The 17,752-nt window shown below is 39.4% G+C and overlaps 1 protein-coding gene across 3 annotated transcripts in view; it reads left to right on the forward strand.

The window, feature by feature from the left end:
* The window catches only part of rell2 (RELT like 2), a 23,449-nt gene extending 5,816 nt beyond the window's left edge, over nt 1-17,633 (forward strand). For 2 of the 3 annotated variants that reach the window (XM_035669680.1, XM_035669681.1), the window contains exons 2-7: nt 10,594-10,661; nt 11,206-11,418; nt 12,979-13,041; nt 13,230-13,293; nt 14,161-14,337; nt 14,430-17,633. In XM_035669680.1, the coding sequence (XP_035525573.1) occupies nt 11,220-11,418; nt 12,979-13,041; nt 13,230-13,293; nt 14,161-14,337; nt 14,430-16,338 (2,412 nt within the window). In that variant the 5' untranslated portion in view covers nt 10,594-10,661; nt 11,206-11,219 and the 3' untranslated portion in view covers nt 16,339-17,633. Of the gene's footprint in view, nt 1-5,110; nt 5,518-10,593; nt 10,662-11,205; nt 11,419-12,978; nt 13,042-13,229; nt 13,294-14,160; nt 14,338-14,429 lie in introns of those variants that run through there. The other variant, XM_035669679.1, reaches the window with a different exon arrangement.
* The last annotated feature ends 119 nt before the right edge of the window (nt 17,634-17,752 follow it).

Below are 17,752 nucleotides of genomic sequence, written 5' to 3' on the forward strand. Positions count from 1 at the left end.
ACAAATTTACAGAGAACCCCAAACAGTACCACCATGAGCCAGCCACTTGAGACAGGGGCCAAGGAAAAACTGCCTTTTAAAGGGGCAGAAAACCTCCCGGACCAGAAAGAGAGAGAGAAGAAGACAGAGAGAGACAGAGAGACAGAGAGCAAAACAGATGTAGCAGCAACAACTTACATTAAATAGTCAATGACCGTACGATCATGAAAAAGGTTTGGAAAACGACACAAGAAGCAACGAATGGGGGGACAAGTGAAGCAGCAAACAACAGTAAAAACTTTAAGCATAATAATACTTAATAATAACCAAAACAATGAACAGATATATCGTGGATTTTAGCAATGGAAATCCCAAAGCAGAGAACCATGGCAGGAAGGCCCCAACCAGGGAATCCATTTGAGAAACTGTTGAAAGAAACGAATTAAAGCCAACAAGAAACTTCCGGGAAAAAGTGAAGTTAGTAAATGCATTAATGGACAAAAATGATTGCAAGAAAAAGAGAAGGAAGAAAGAGGAAAGCTCAGTGCACCTGGGAAAAATCCCCCGAGTAGTCTAGCTATACAACCATAACTAAGAAAGTTCCAGGACCACCCTGATCCAAGCCCTAAAATAAGCCCTATCAATAAGAGGAAACGTCTATAAGCCTCTCTTAAAAAAGGTTGGAAGAGGGGTCTTGCTCCCAGAAACCACAACTTGAAAAGCGCTTGGTTTTTCCACAAGAAGAGGAAAAGTTTTGGTAACTGAAAAGGACTCTGCTCCTGTTTTCTTAACTTTTAAGAGATATAGGCACCACAAGTTAAGCCAGCGCAAATTCCAGAAGAACGTAAGATTCTAAGAGGGGTAAATAAGGGTATATGAGCTTCTTCCAAGATATGAAAGGGTGAATGAGAGCTTATGTAGAGAGAATTTTAAATTCTATCTAATTTAAAACAGGGAGCCCAATGGAAGGTAGCAACAGAGAAGGATTGTTGATCTCTTTTCCTAGTTCCTGTCAGTACTCGTGCTGCAGCGTTTTGAATTAATTGGAGCGTCTTAATGGACTTATTAGGGCAACCTGATAATAAAGAATAGTATTTCAGCCTAGAAGTAACAAATGCATGGATTAGTTTTCTGCATCCAGATGTGACAGGATGTCTGATTTTTGTAACAGTGACAATCAGTTTATCCTTTGTCAAGACGATTGCAAGCAAAACAACAGCGCATTAAGTAATCTAGCAGGAATGTGTTGCCTTGTGACACCAGATGATGAGAGCTGTCAGTACCTAAAGATCATTTGAGGATTGCACTGCAGGGTTTTAGTAATGAAGCCTCAACTTCAGAGTATTTTGTCTTAAAGGTCCAGTGTGTAACATTTGGGTAGTAGCATTAGTGTATACTTACCTGAATACAGGAAATGTTGTGCTTTCGTTACAATGAGATGTTTTCCCCTACAGACGCCACTGGTTTATTTCCATGTAGTCTGCCATGTTGAACCACCATGTTTCTACAGTAGTCCAGAACAGACACACCAATAACTGGCTCTAAATAGGGCCTTTCACATTTTTCACATCCTGACTTTCGTGAATACCCTAGTTTCTCTTACACGCTTCACAGTCTGTTCTCATTCCCCGGTCATCAAATGAGCAATGTTCAGTGGGTTGCAATCTACAACTTCACAGCTAGATACTACCTGCCTGACCTTGTGGCAGTGCCGGTAGTACTAGAGCATCCGCTGCCACAGTTCAGGAAGACGGCCTTTCAGTCAGCTTTCTCTGTGAAAGTAGTGAAGAAGAGAAGTTCCATACCCACATTAGAGACTCAGGAAGCTTTGCAGTGTTCAGAGCTTCGGCTTAGGTCAGCACAAAAATAGTTCTTCCCTTGTTGTTCCACCTTCCCAAAAATGTGATAAAAGGTAAAATCTTCTAGTCCTCCTTTTGTTGGGGACCACCTACAATCCTCTCTAGGACCCCTGTTGGTCCCACTGCCCTAGTGACTGCTATGGACCAAAATACTCAGTCTACACAGATGTGTTTCTGAGGATTGTCTCAGTTTGAATGACTGCAGCTGTCTACACAGACCATGTAGCAACCTGAAATGTATTTTAACTCCATGTACCTTCTTCTAACTTCAGTGTGTAACTACATTGTGTACTGGGCTGTGAATACCATCCTAACTACCCTACTGTGGCTGAGCAGCGGCAGCTTGACACTGGCAGAGGACTGAGGCTTCTGATGTTGTTCCTGGGATGTGTTGCTTTTGCTTTCTGGCCGGTGCAGACAAGGTGTTAGTGTTGTTCCTCCTTCAGTTACGGTACAAATGAGAACAGTGTGTGCCATGACTCACTCAGTTGTTGGTAATGCTACCGACAAATGCACATTTACTCCATCATGGAATGGAATTTTACTCAAAGCTGAAAGTAAAACTAAATACCAGAAGTCCAAAATTGGCACTCTCATAATGATTAAGTAGGAGTTAGAGTTAAGAGAGGAACTAAGCTGTCCAACCTAAAATGATTAATTTGTGTTTCTCCTAAGCTGAGAGCAGCTCAGTCTTAAGGCTGTTTCTGTGAGTGTGTGTGTGACCCCTTACTCTCTTAAACAAAACAGGAAATGGCTTTACTGTGGTCGACAATGACAGCAGGGCTACATGAGTGCGTAACGTATCTCTACTGAATATTTAACACAGTCTAATATTACATGTTGTGGACATTGTGTTGATTAGACTCCTCTGAGATTAAATCATGTGACAGCAGCAACAGGCCGAGGCACGTTTACACAGACATCCCGTGAAAAAGAGGGTGACAGCGAAGCTTAGGTTAAAACAGCGAGGTTAAAACAATATAATTAGGAGTAGGTGAAGGTTTCAGTCATGGTCGGATAAGAAGATTTAAACCGTCTGTAGAAAACTTGTTGTCATGAGTTGGGTAAATATATCTCTATCCTTGGGAACTTTCCACTGCACGTACTACCACAATTTATCTTCCATTTATAGTCCTTTCTTGTCCATATATGTTCATGGTGCACTCTAAAAAAGTTATGTATTAAATATTCTGTTGGCTGGGGCACCAAAAAATACTGTAAAATAATATAAAATATCTTGTAAAATACAGTATAATAATTAAAATACAGGCTTAAATTTACAATAGTGCTGTAATTATTAGATTTTTCTTATTTTAATCAGAATTTTAAAAGCTATACAATTGTAAAAAAAAAAGTCACTATCTGTGAAATAACAGTAATTATTGTTGATTTCATTGATACATTATTTACAGTTTACCAATGCCTATACACTGATAAAAAAAAACCTTTATTCAACAGTTTTGTGGTGAAAACTTAAATAATTATACAAGATATCTGTCAATTAACAAAAAAATCCATGTAAACTTGTTTTTACTATTGTCATTAGTTTTACATAATTTTAGAAATGTATTAACAGTATTACACATTTAATCTTAAAAAAATTTCATATGCAAAATGTACATATTTTAACTTTTTATGTGATGAAAAGGAATTTTATATTTATTTACAGTATTTTACATTCGACATGTAAATTCACAGGCTATTATTGTAATTTTATTAACGTTTCCATGTATTTAAAAAATGCAGGAAAAAAATCTGTAAAATAAACACGAAAACCCTGTAAACTTTATATAATTTATATAGGATTTATATAATAGACTGTATCACTATTCAGGCATTTTAATAGCATTTTAAACCTTACATTAGAAGGGGAGTAAGAGGGGTGGGGAACATAAAACTGCTACTGAAGATATGGTTAGGGAAAGGAAATAGGATTTACTCAACAACTCTTTGCTAATATCGGTGGCCTCGTCCGCTGCAGGTAATGCTGATCACATTTTGGATTTTGTTATTATTTATATCTTATGGCTGTGTAGCCTCAGTGGTCCCCTATAGATTCATGTACGGTACAAAATACTGCTGCAGTGCTGCTCAGTGATTCCTCAGTACCTGATGAAGAGCCGATCTGGGCTTGTACTTTTCCTTCATGTCATAATAAGAACTTTTAACTGGAGCAGATGACAGTGTTGTGCAGGGGTATACATTCCACTGGGGATTAGGGGACATTTTCAAAATCCTTTCCTTTTTGGTTCCCAGGGGCGGATCTAAAGGGGTGACATAGGTTGGCAGCTGCCACCCCTAAAAAAAACATTTTCATTACATTATAATAATGTAACAGTAACACTTTATAAGAAGGGTAAAAATAGTATACTTATGATATATACTCTGTAGAAACATGATGGCTCAATATGGCAGACTCCAGAGGTGACCTGCTCCCTCTGTAGATAAAAAAGGCTCATTCTAAGATAACCAAAACACAATTCTAATATGATTCGATTGTACACTAATGACACATAGTTATGCATATTATATTCCATTTCTGTCAATAGATCCTCCTAAATGTTACACACTGGACCTTTAACTGATGATCTATTAAGTGTGAACGAATCACAAAAAGTCACAGTGACTTGATCATTTGTTAGTGGTGAGCAACAGGAATTCATGACACATATCATGGGTCATGCATTAGTTAGGATGTATTACTCAGTATACTGATTTGTACCCATATTAAGTGCCAAATTCCATATGTACAAATGCTTGATAAGATTGTATTGTACAAATGTGTCAGTGTATCAGCTTAAGCCGTGTACCATGCGACACAACTTAAACGTGATGTACAGACATTGTGCTGTACATTCAGTGAATGAGTGGAGCTGATTTTATTCATCATCATACCACTGACTGCACTGCTGACTTACACTGTGAATTATCACCAAACATTTATTTGAACTCACCAAGATGATGAAGTAAAAATAAGCTGTTTAGAAAGCAGTAAGTTGGCTAGAATGATAGGTACTCATCAATGCTTAACTACCCTAAAAACGGTGTTAGAGAGTGTGATAAGTTTTGTTGTGTGTGTTGTGTGTGTGTGTGTGTGTGTGTGTGTGTACGTGCGTGAGGGGCGTCAATGGACACTGATAAGCCAGCTGGAGGAACACTGATAAGTTGCTATATGTTAACTCATAGTCTTATGAGTCTTACATACACACACAGTGTAGTGTGTATGTGTGTGTATATTTACTGTTTGCACATTCACAATACATGTTATGTGACATACAATACACACAATGATATACATATATGAGTCTATATGATTGATTATGTACAGTACCTACAAGTAAAGCAGAGGATGTATTGCAGGTGTAAACTAGTGTCATTTTTATGAGCTTCTGCATGTGTACGTGTGCTTTTTCATTGTTGAACAAGGTTCCTTCTTTTTTATCTGTTTCTCTCTTCCTTCGCACACACTACCCCTGTGCCTCCCTCTTTCTCTGCAGATAGACAGAAAGGTGGGGCTAAGGGGAACCCATACTGTACAGGAGGGGCACACACTATCCACCGGTTTTAGTTGCTTATCCAACACCCCAAATCTCAACAGCATGTTTTCTGTGTTTCTTAAAACTGATCATGCTGACGTTCCCATGTTCGGATGTGTCCTCTGTTGACAGGCAGGAAAATGGTAAGAACAATCTGTTTGTCAGCCATCACGCATAAAGAATGACGTTACAAGGATAATGTTTTTTGCAAGGCTTGAGAATTTGTAGGAGAGGTTATAGCTTGGGCAAAGTTGCACGAATGGCACATTAAAGCAGTCTCTACAGTAAGTACATCACAATAAGATACAGGTATATGTATATGAAAATGCATGACCATTGCAAAAAGAAGAAGAATAAAAAATAAGACATTAAAGCTCAAATACAGTTCAGATGTCTGCAGATTTGTAATGGTTGTGTCTTAATGTCATGGTGTGGTATCTGCAGATACTAGACAAAGTTTTGGTTAGTTTCTGTTCCTCTGTTTGCTTTTTGTTGAGCTATAGTCGCTTTCAATTTTGTTGTTTAACCCTGTGGGGTCTAACGGGGATTTTGATGTTTCTTCTTAAAATTATCTTTAAAGGGACTTGCATAATATGATATACCCATGTGTTTGATAACAAAATGCGCAGAAGGACCTCAGCTATGTGTATAATGAGGCACTATTTGTTGTAGAGCACTGTGTAATTTGACCCTAAAACTGAAATTCTTCAAATCTCTTGGAAAACACACACTTCAATTCATAAAAATAGTTGAATATTTGAATAAAATATGTGTAATAAATAAGTTTTAGTAGAGTCTACAGATTCAGATAGAAACATTGCGAAAATGCATTGTATAATGTGTAAGTCTATAAATAACTAATATGATGTTTTAAGTAAAGTAGTAAATAAGTAAGTGATAATAATAAGTAAGAAAATATTAGTTTAAATAGGCATCTAGCTGTATTACTTTATGAGACACCGCCCCCCTGTAAACATGCTTTAATCAGTATGTGGTGGACCATCAGTTGTACATGGTAGAATTAACCACTAGGGCTTCTTATGTCAACAATTGGTTGTGGGCAAGTTATGTACTCTGTCATATGCAAGTGCTTATATTTAATAGTGACTATACATGTCAGCTTACAGTATTATGTCCAGATATCAGCCAGTACTCATGTGCTGGAGCAGTACTTGAAGACAGGTTTGCTGTTTGTCAAATAAGTTAGTTGTAATTTAACACATTTATTTAGGAATATGCACCATTGAAAGGACCAGTGTGTAGGATTTAGAGGCATCGGGAAGTTTCAAATTGCAACTATCTGAACACTGCTTGCGCCAGTATTTGACAACCTGGGAATAAGAACGGGCTGTGATGTGTGTAGGAAAAACAATGGCGGCCGCTAAACTCGAGAAAAAAGTGAAGGGGCCTATCTGCAGCCAGTGTTTGATTTGTCCATTCTGGGCTACCGTAGAAACATGGCAGATTCCATGGTGGACTCCATAGAAGGCGACGCGCTCCCTCTGTAGATACAAAGCTCATTCTAAGGCAACAAAAACACAACAATTCTTATTTATTTAACAAATTTCTCCCCCGGGGATCAATTAAGTATTTCTGTTTCTGATTTTCAGGTGATTATACCAATGAAAACATATCTATGAATATTACTGTATATTCGACCTTTAATTATGGTCTTGAAATGATATTTTGACACAGAACCATGAAGTTGGTCTTGTCTTAATAATGTTCTTGAGTATAGTGTATGTTCCCAAACAAATGTGCACTTAAAGTTAAAACGCCACCCAATGAATCTGGGAGTTTTGGGGTTTCCATAAAAATGGCCCATATCTGCCTCTACCACTGGAAGCAACATCAGCACACAAAGTAGGACTGTTTTTCAGGGTTTGGGCTAGGTCCCTTAGTTCCAGTGAAGGGTCTTCTTCTACACGATACAAAGACATTTTAGCCAATTAGGCGCTTCCAACTGTGCCAACAGTTTTGTGAAGGCCCTGTGCATAAAGAGAGGTCCATGTTGGCATGGTTAGATGAGTTTAGTGTGGAGGAACTCAACTGGCCTGCACAAAGCCCTGACCATTAGTCCATGATCTTGTTTTGGCTGAATGGGTGCAAATTCCCCCAGACATATTAAAAAATCTTTTGGAAAGCCTTCGCAGAAGAGTGGCGGCTGTTTTAGCTTCAAAGGGGGGTCCAACTCCATGTTAGTGCGCATTGGTTTTAGAATTGGGTATTTAACAAGCTCATATAGATGTGACAGGCAGGTGTCCACTGACTTTTAGCTATATAGTTCACCTTGATGGGGCTTTTTCATCTTTTGAACACAAGCTAGTTAGCAGAGCTTCGGGAAGTTCAATGTTTCAACAAACCTGTTGCATTTAAAGCAGCCTAATATTTTATTTTACCCTACAATGCTAATATTTGTTGGCTCTCATAAATGTCTGCTAACATTTATTACCATTAATAATAATAATGCTACCAAATGTCACAATGCTAATATTTTACTTTGCCATAACCATTACAGAGCAAATGCTTTCTTTCACATTGATGTAAACAAATAACAACCAAAAACCATTATTATTTTAGTATGCAAATGTAGCTAATCTATAATTCCGTAATTAAAAGTAGCAGTCTTGCCTTGTAATTCTCTACAGTTTCTCTTTTGTGGAGCAGTGTGTATTCAGTCAGAGGAGGTTCAATAAAAGTGAACAGTGCAACAAATCTAACAAGCTACAGTAGTTTCCTCTTGTCGGGCTCTTCAGCTCTTTCAAAGGTTAGCTCTGTCAAGACGACCTGCCATTGGTCAAGCGGTATAAATTTGCAGATCTGAGTTCACCAAAAGCTGAGCTTTTGAGCCTATAAGCTTTATCAAAGGCCTACTTCGTTAAATTGTGGAGAGGGTGTTGCCTCAGAGACCACACTGGAAGCTGGTTCACAAGAGAGGAACTTGGTGATTACTGAAGCTTGGGCTGCTGTTCGTACTTTTATAGACTATAGGAACCAAAGTCACCTTTTTCATTAAGAACGTAGTGTTCTAGAGGGGTAATATTGTACTATGAGCTTCTTTCAGATGATGAAGGGGGCTGCCATAGGCTTCTTATATGGAGGAGGAGGATTTTATTCTATTCTATTGTACAGGGGCGAATTGCATGAGAAGCTGTACAGGAGGATGTGATCTCTTTCTAGTTCTGTCATGTACTCGTGCTGAGGCGTTTTAATTAATGGAGTTCTTAAAGGACTGCTGATTAGAGGGCAACCTGGATATAAAGAGGCAGTAATCCAGCTAGAGAGTAACAAATGCGTGGATTTGTTTTTTACATCTGTCTGTGATTAGATGGTCTGATTTTTTTCATATTTCGTAATGAAGAAGGCGTCCTGAGAGGTCTTGCTTTATTGTGGGATTAATGACAAATCTGATCAAGGATACTCGAAGTTTCATAACAGTTGCACTGAGGCCAAGGGTAGATGCCATCTAGAGTTAGCTATATCTTTTAGAAGTGGAGTCTCTAAGTTTGGGCCAAGTACAGAATTCGTCTTTTTCTGAGGTTTTACCATCGAGATTGCGCTCATCCAGATTTTTTATGTCTGTGAGGACATGTTTTTATTTAGATAATCGATTAATTTCATTTGGCTTGATGATAGTATAACTGGTATCATGTCGCATAACAATTAAAGGGTTAATGGAGTGATTCCTGGAGTAATGTTGCCTAAGAGGGCGTTATAAAGTAAAATAGTTTGGTGCCGATACAGACCTTGTGGAATCATGACTAACTTGTAGTTTTATTGAAGATATCGTGTAACATGTTACAAACTTGTGACTGATCTGTAAATAGACCGTTAAATCAGCTTAGTGCGGTTCTTTAGATGCCGTTGATGTCAAGTCTCTGTAAAGAATTATTTTTGATGGTCAGTGGTGTCAAATGCAGCACTAAGGTCTAAATACAATTACAGAGGACAGAGTACTCAATTCCAGGTGGAAGAATTAAAAGGTCATTACTTAACTTTAACAGAGCTGTCCTGTGCTGGATGAACTCTAATCCTGACTGAAAATCTCATAATAACTGGGATTGTTATGTAGAAAGTCACACACTGGTTTGGAACTACTTTCTCAGATATCTTAGAGAGGACAGGGGAGGTTAGAAATTGGCTCAATGTTGCTATGCCCTGGGTCAAGAGTGGGCTTTTTAGAAGGGTTATTACAGCTTCTTTTAAGGCTGTGTATATCCTGATAATAACGAAAGATTAATATGGATATCGTCAGTAAGAAGTGCATTTAAGGGTACACTTCTTTAGCGGAGCCTAGTTGGGTTTGGGTCTAATAGACAGGGTGATGGCTTTGCGGAAGAATTATTGAAGTTAATTTGTTATATGTTCTAAATTCGAAATAATATATCTGAGTTTACATTAGTTTAAGTTCTTAACTTGGAGAGCAGTGTTACGTAGTTGGAGGCCATTGGGTGACAAATTTCTTCTCGTAATATGAATATTTTATTATAGAAGAGCGTGCATGAAGTCCTTGCAAATTTGAGCGTTATTCTAATAATTTCAAGGCGCATTTCCTGTTCAAGTTTCTGTTTAATTGGCGAGTTTGGTGTTGATACCCGGTGCTAGTTCATGTTTAATGATTTCCTTTTATGAGGGGCTAGATCTAATGTTGTCGTAGTTGAGCTGCAGCAGCTTTAACAAGATTATCAGTGTTCGGAGGGACATAAATGTGTTTTCATTAGGTGTGGAATTCATAGAGGAACAGTATGTAGCCTTTTATAGTCTACGACGCAGGGGTCTCTCCGTAGAGTCCCCATTTTTTTTACAGTCCCTGGACAAACCAACACTGGTTCTAGATAGGGGATTTGCATTTGTTCAATGGCCACTTGGAAGTTTATTCCTGTTGGTGTTGCGAAGGGGAGGGTGAGCGAGGGATGCAATTACACCTCTAGATGCCACTAAATTCTACATACTGGACCTTCGATAATGGCTGCATGCTGCTTCACTGGCATGGTTTACTGGGTAGCATTAATGGTATTAATCACACCTGTGCTTTTCTTGGGATAACAACTCCAAATGGCTGCCTTCAAAAAAGCTAAAAAAGGATTGCTACTTATTACATGGAAAATGTTCAAATGCAGTTAATTAATTCAGCTCATTAAGTTAATTTATATTGATTTATAAGGGAGATTGTGTTAATCTGATTGGGATCTCTTCCTCCCTTTCTCTGCCCTTCACAGACTGACTCTTGATGTTGACCAGTCTGCAACAGAAGGCCTGAAGATGATTTGAACCAACCGGAAAGCCTGTATGTTTTTATTTTACTTACTCTATATTTCTGTCTCTCTCGCTGAAGGTTTAGGGTGGGAAATGTTAAAGTGTTTAAGCAACTACAATAAGGCGATTTTAATCCTAAGAATTCTTGTAAAGTCTATTGTCCTCACACTTTCTGAAACCTTCACAGCTCAACTGCAAAGACAACAGCATCATTAATTATTACTCCATCAATATAGTTTTTATCTAGTTCTTACACCACATTCCCATTTTCGGTATTTTATTAATTAGAATTTGTCTGTAATATGTGCTGCTATATAATGTCAAAGGCTGTCATTCTCACCTTTTTTTAATGAGAGCAAAACATAGCAGTATTTAACAGAAATAGATGAAACAGTTACAAGACAGTTACACAAATATATGTTTTTTGACTCTAATTTCCAAGTTTATACATCTATTGAACAGATCAGAGTCTCTTAAAGGACCAAGTAAAACAGTCTCACTTCATCATTAGTTGTAACTTAAAATGCTGAAGGTACACAAAATGATTTAGTCTAATCTCTTTCTCCATGACTCAGGTTGAACCTACATTATGACTGAATTAGAGGCTTCAGGGGTGGTGGAACATACCCCAACCTACATGATCTTTGTGGTGGTCTTCCTCTTCTTCCTCACCGGACTGTTTGGCTTCCTCATCTGCCACCTGCTGAAGAAGAAGGGCTACCGCTGCCGCACCGGAGACATGGACGATGACGAGGAGGATGTTGAAAAACTTGGAGGAAATGCAGACGGTGGGTTGAGAAAAAAAGTACAATAAATAAGGAGGTCACATATAAAGATCAGTTTACCAGTGTTGGGTACTATTCAGCCTGTGAAAACAATTATATAATGTTTTCTGGGCTCTGGAGGAGCTGTAATGTCTGCATATCAAACTGGGTGTGTGGAGTTTGAAAGGTACGGACAATTACCTGGCAGGGAGGGTTCTACAAAAGATTGCATTTTTTTGCATTACAGTTAATGTAGGGTCCAGCCATTTTTGAAAAGAGACCCATTTCTCAGCCTCTGCTGCATTGATTTTGACAATGTTTTTATCTGTCTCTTGTGATTACTCCAAAATGAATTGGTGTGCATTACTAATTTGCTAAATGAATTACCCATTTCAATGACCTTATTCACCGTATCTGCTCGGAAAGTGATCCTGAAAGGTAGACAGAGAAAGAGAGAGACTCTTTTCTATATTTCCCTACAATAGAGAGGAAAGACTGTTAGTGAAAAATGTTTTTTTATTCTGATCATCTTAGTGTTAATAATCTGTTCAGCTGCATGTTATTTATAGCCCATATACATTTTTTCAAGCCTTTACATTAGCTCAGTGTGTGAGTAAAATGGATAATTAAAGGAGGAAATTAACATTACCTTAATAGATTTTTTGGCCACTTGGGGGCAGTGAAACAAGCTGTAAACACAACGCTGACATATTATCTAATGCTTCGGTTATAAACTGCATAATTTGTGTGTTGCTTGAACGTTTGGTAAAATATAAAAGTTATATAACAACAACAGTTGAGATGTTAGTGGTAATAATTGTGATAAGGCCGAAAGAGGATATTTCCATCCCCTTCTCTCTCCCCCGTACACTACAACACTCCTACAGAAATACACAAACACTCACAAACCCATGTGATCTTCTTTGAAGTCTGTATCACAAGTACTCTCACACACAAAGTTATTCAAACATCCACTCACTTTGATACATAAAACTGTGCACACGTATGGACATTCACACACTTATAAACACACACAGAGACTCACAGCACAAGAAGTAGAAGCAATAGATGGCCTCCACCATCAAGCATAAAAACTATTTGAAAAAAACTGTATCCATCTCAACAAATGATATACTCAAAGTGGACACCTCTGCTGCTGGATTGAGACTGTTACCAAGTACTCCTCACCAGTTTGGGGACCTTTTGTAACATAACAGCCTGTGAATTTTTAATACTTACAGCATTGTAAAATGATGTTAAAAAAATTGCAGCATGTCTTTCCAGACCATTAATTCATTAATTTATTTTATTCTAATACATAAAACACACAACACAGGCCATACATAAGCACACAAATACCCATGATGGCCACACATCATGACCAAACCACACACCATGAGATCAGCATCACAACCAAAAATATCCAAACAAACACCCAAAACAAATACCCCAACAAGCCCCAAGTACCCCAACGAAATAATAATAATAATTATGACATGAAATGTACATATCATCCCATGCCTAACTGAGAGACAGTTTGGATGTGGTCATTGTTTATCTGTTTGTTGTTCTGCTGTGTTTCAGATGAGGATGAAGAGAACCAGGACACGGTGGAGCAGATCCTCAAATGTATTATTGAAAATGAAGGTGACAAATATAAGAATTTCTTCACTGCCTTCTACACAATACATCACACATGATGGGTGCATTTATGAATAAGACCTGTTAATGTGATGTTTAACAATATGATATTTGATCATTTTGATGCCAGAAAATACAAAGTGACATATCCATAGCCATGCATTGATATGGTTTCTTCTTGTTGTCACTTCCAGCTAACATGGAAGCCTTCAATGAGCTGTTGGGAAACCACAATGTCTGTGTGCGCCATGACCCCAGGTGAGAGCATCTAACAGAGTCTGTATTAGTGTCTGTTGACTGCATGTATATTCACAACAAGGAAACATTTTTATTTTTAATCTTGATTAAAGTTGTATTGCCTGTGCTGCTGCCTACTAAAAGTGACTGCTGCATGGGTAGTTGTACACCAGTGGCCCCCAATTACTGATGATGGTACCTTATATAGATGGAGATCTCAGCGTTATTCAAATCTTACATGGGACATTTGTTACGACTATAGACAGAAATAGAGAAGAAAAGGACAATGGTTCCAAATGGTGACAAAGGTGAACAATTTGAATTTTAAACTGTTAAATTGTTAGTGATTTTGCCTCACTGTTACTACTCTAAATAGTTTGAACAACCAAACGGAATTATTTAAATTAACATTGCCAAAATTATGTTGTCAATGTACCTTTGCAAACCTCCAGTGTGCAGGTGTTATGGGCACACCTCCAAAATCTCAACAATACATAGCATGGACCTGCACGTCAAGCAATCGGGGGAAAAGAAATTCCTCTTCAAGGCACTTCTTCAACATTGCCCACCATTTGCGTTGATAAATCTGAACTCTTTCAGGTTTGTTTCACAGATATAGGGAATACACTGTCACTGGGGTGAAACTGATTTCTGTTTCCTGATTTCCTCTACGTCCTTTTTACATTGTGGTTTGCTAAACATGTAGATGCTTAGACACATATGTCTAATCTGTGCAGGTGGAAAAAAAACACAAATGCGAACGTGTCAAACCCAAACGTTTGCTTACGTGCAGCCAGGAGAAGCATAATTCCAGCTTTAGACTGCTCACATCACATATAATATATATATATATATTGATGAAAATAATAATGTCATTTTGATATTCAGGTTGCGTAAAGAGTCCATTGGTGGTATTCCTCCCCATCACCACACAGTCCACTCAGGCACCGACCACAACTCCTGCCACCTCTGTGCTCAGGTCCGGTCTAAAAAGGGCAGACGACAAAGCCGAACCCCCCGCTCCAAACAACGCCCTGGAGAGCAGACTGTCTTCTCTGTTGGCAGGTAACAACACATGATTAAGCCACTTGTCCAGATTATATGCTGTGATATAGTGGTCAAAATATTTCATCCTACATGTATCATTATCCATTCAGGTTCCGGGTGATACATACTGACAAGAAGCTCCATGGAGGTCCTAATCCATTGGTCAGTTCAGGGGACCAGCTGGACCAATCCCAGGACAGCGAGGAGCGGAAGGAGGGCGGGTACAATCTGAGAAGCATGTTTAAGGATGTCCATCCACCTTCCGAGAACTCTAATGGGGTTGCTCCGAATGTGGGAAAACGAAGGAAGAGTCTAACCATATTCGGGCTGAGGCGGGGCAGCGACCCCGTTGGCATTAAAGTAGGGGAGGGGACAGGTAGGGAAACTGGAGGTATTAGATTTGCTATTCAGCCACAACCTGTCGTGCTAGAGGAACTGCAGTCAGAGAGCACTGATGTCGACCCTGAAAGTGGTACTAAACCTGGTATCAAATCTGAAAGCAAGCCCTCAAAGAGTTCTGCTTCACCTCAACTAAAGGCTAAAACTTCAGGTTCTGTTAACTCTCTCTCTTTCCAAAGTAAGAATCAGGCCTATGACTCAGGCTATGCTCCTGAGAATGGCTCGAAACATGGGCCGAGTCCTGAACTTCGTACAAACCTTATGATCAAACCTTCTATTGGGAGTACAGCAGCTTCTGCCGCCAGCTCTCTTCCCATTCCAATTCCTGCTTTTTCTGGACAGACAACAGAGAAACCAGCAGATGTGGAAGATAAGGTGCTAAAAAATAACGAGGCTTATGATCCCGGGCCGCTACAGACTTCTACACCTATCGTCCCCATGCATGGTTCAATACCAGGTTTTACTCCTGTCATTCCTACTGGTCAACCTGAACCCTATTCTAGCACAGATTTTCCAGTTACCCAAACTCCTCCCGACCCAAGCTCCAGCCCAGATCTGGAACCAGGTTTTGGTGCTAGCCTAGCTTTAATAAGCTTAGGTTCATCCCCTCCATCTTCGGTCTCAATAGAGACCCCATCTTCAGTTTCTTTGTTAAAAACTCCTACCTCACCCCTGGTGGTCACACCTAGCCCCAAACTAAGTTCAAGAAACATGCCATCAGAGGCTGCTAGAACTGATTTTTCTCCTGCCCTCACTCCAAGCCCCAAACTACCGTCAAGCCGAGCAATGTCTAGCCAATCCCCTATTCTATCTTCATCCTTTGGAAAAAGTGCTAGTCCATTACAAGCCCGAACTCCCTCACCCGCTCTTACTGCTATCCCCAAACTTGATTCCATGTCAGTATCACCACAAACCCCCTTCTCTTCTCCAACTGACGAAAACCCGTCCTTTGGAAGTTCACCTCGCCTGACTTTAAAGTCAGTAAGTGTAACCAAAGGGGATATGGTTTCAAGCCCATTATCTCTAAAGGAACAAGACCTAGAAGGTGCCAGAGTCCCAAAAACTGAAGAAAAGACAGAAACAAAAAGGGTTGGGATTCTCAAAACAGCTAAACTCTCACCGGTTCAGGGAGAGTCTAAAGGTTCTGCCCTTTTCTCTCCCATTGATCAGCTTTCTAAAGACAGACTGAGTACTTTGCCTCTGTCCCCTTCCAGTCCGCTGTCCCCGTCCTCACCTATAGGGAGCAGAGTAAGTAGTGTGGCCATCATAAAAGCCAGCCCTGACAGCAAGCGAGAATTTTCTGTTGTCACTATGATGGAAGAGGAAGAGTCCTCTACTTCAGTAAAAGACAGGGAAGTAGAGACTTCTGAACTTGGTGTTGAATCAGAAAAAGCAGGAATAAGTCCAGCAGTTGGTCGGGGTGGACAGGTTTCTGTTTCAGAAGTTGGACAACCTGAAAATCAATGTGGAGCGACTTCTGGAGCAGATGGTAGGACAACGGTGAGCCAAGAGAAGGATGATATGATGGAGATGGAAGATATTAGGGACTGCAAAGTGACGCAGGTTGAAAAAGCAGAGAGAGTTGGAAAAGAGAGTGAACATTCAGTCAAACAGGACTGAGAGGTAAGGTCTCATATCAAGATGGTGGATAGTTCAAATTGTTCTGACAATCCAAAGAAGTGAAAAGGAAAGAAAATGGAGTAGCAGCGGGACCGCAGAGGCTGGTTAATGACTAATGGAAAATCCTCAGATACTCTTCCACTGCTAGATTGAAAGGATAATAGGATGTTGCATGATTTAGCCCTTACACCAGAAATCACACATATAATTTGCATAATGGCTAACCAATTTGAAAACCATGTTTTTGTATTTTAGATTTTTGCATGTTTTTTCCTACTTTTGCAGGCAGCCATTGGCTTCCATTTATTAGTACATTAATAGTCTGAGCCTGTTTTGTTGGGATCATGAAATACTGTACGACTCAGTGATCATGATAACAGTAATACAAAACCTAACAAGACAAAGAGTCTACAGCCATGCTAGTAGATCTATGAGGCTGTAGGCACAAGGGCTGTTTGAGCTTAATGCTAGCGTCAGTATGCTGCTAATGACAATGTTTTCCATGGTCACCATAGTTTATAATGCTTACATTTCTTAATTACCACTAAACCCTAAGTACAGCTGAGGCTGATGGGAATGTCATTAGTTAGCAATGCAGGGTGGCATTTTCCTTTGACTAATAGTTTTGTGTGACAGGCTGACCACTTTCTTATTGATTAGTTAACATGTAAGTGTTGACTTGCTAACACGCTGTATGTTTGAGTCTTTAACCAGAGGTGTGTGATTAATTTATTGATTTGTCATGATAATTTATTGATATATAAAGGTGCTAACGACTGGCACCTCTAATTTCATCTATTGATCCTCCTGATTGTGAATCAAGATTAACAGCAAAAGCACAGACAGTCGCTCTATGAGCAGCTTGGCCAATGGAGATGTATCAATTTAGTAACTATGTTTGACCCTATCTTATATTGTAGTTGCCTTTGGCAATTACACTATGTTGCCAGGTGGATAAAACAGCCTTTTCATCGTAAATATTCCCCCTTATTTTAATTCACGCTTCATTTTATGGCACAGTGAAGAGCTTCACCATGAGAGTATAACCCGTATGGATGTTACACTGCCCTCCACAGATCCACCCTCCACTGCCCGTTAGTGCTAGTGAAGCAATAAGGGATAGATCTCTCACTGGCTTCCCACCTTGTTAAAACACTAACAGTATTCTTTTTTAGCACTACCGAACACAGAGCCAGAAGAAGATGAAGATAAATACTTTATTGATCCCCTAGGGGAAATTCTTCTTTTAACTCTTTTTTATTTTTACACACACACACACACACTTGTGGACATGCAACAGGCGCGGCCGCCCATGAGCAGTTTGTTGGGGCTTAGGTGCCTTGCTTCAAGGCGCACCTCGCAGTGCACAGGAGGTGAAACCGGCAACCCGTCCTCCACGCTACCGAGTCCACAC

The sequence above is a fragment of the Morone saxatilis genome, unplaced genomic scaffold, assembly GCF_004916995.1.
Source record: "Morone saxatilis isolate NCDOM2014 unplaced genomic scaffold, NCSU_SB_2.0 Contig22, whole genome shotgun sequence".
NCBI lineage: Eukaryota > Metazoa > Chordata > Actinopteri > Moronidae > Morone > Morone saxatilis.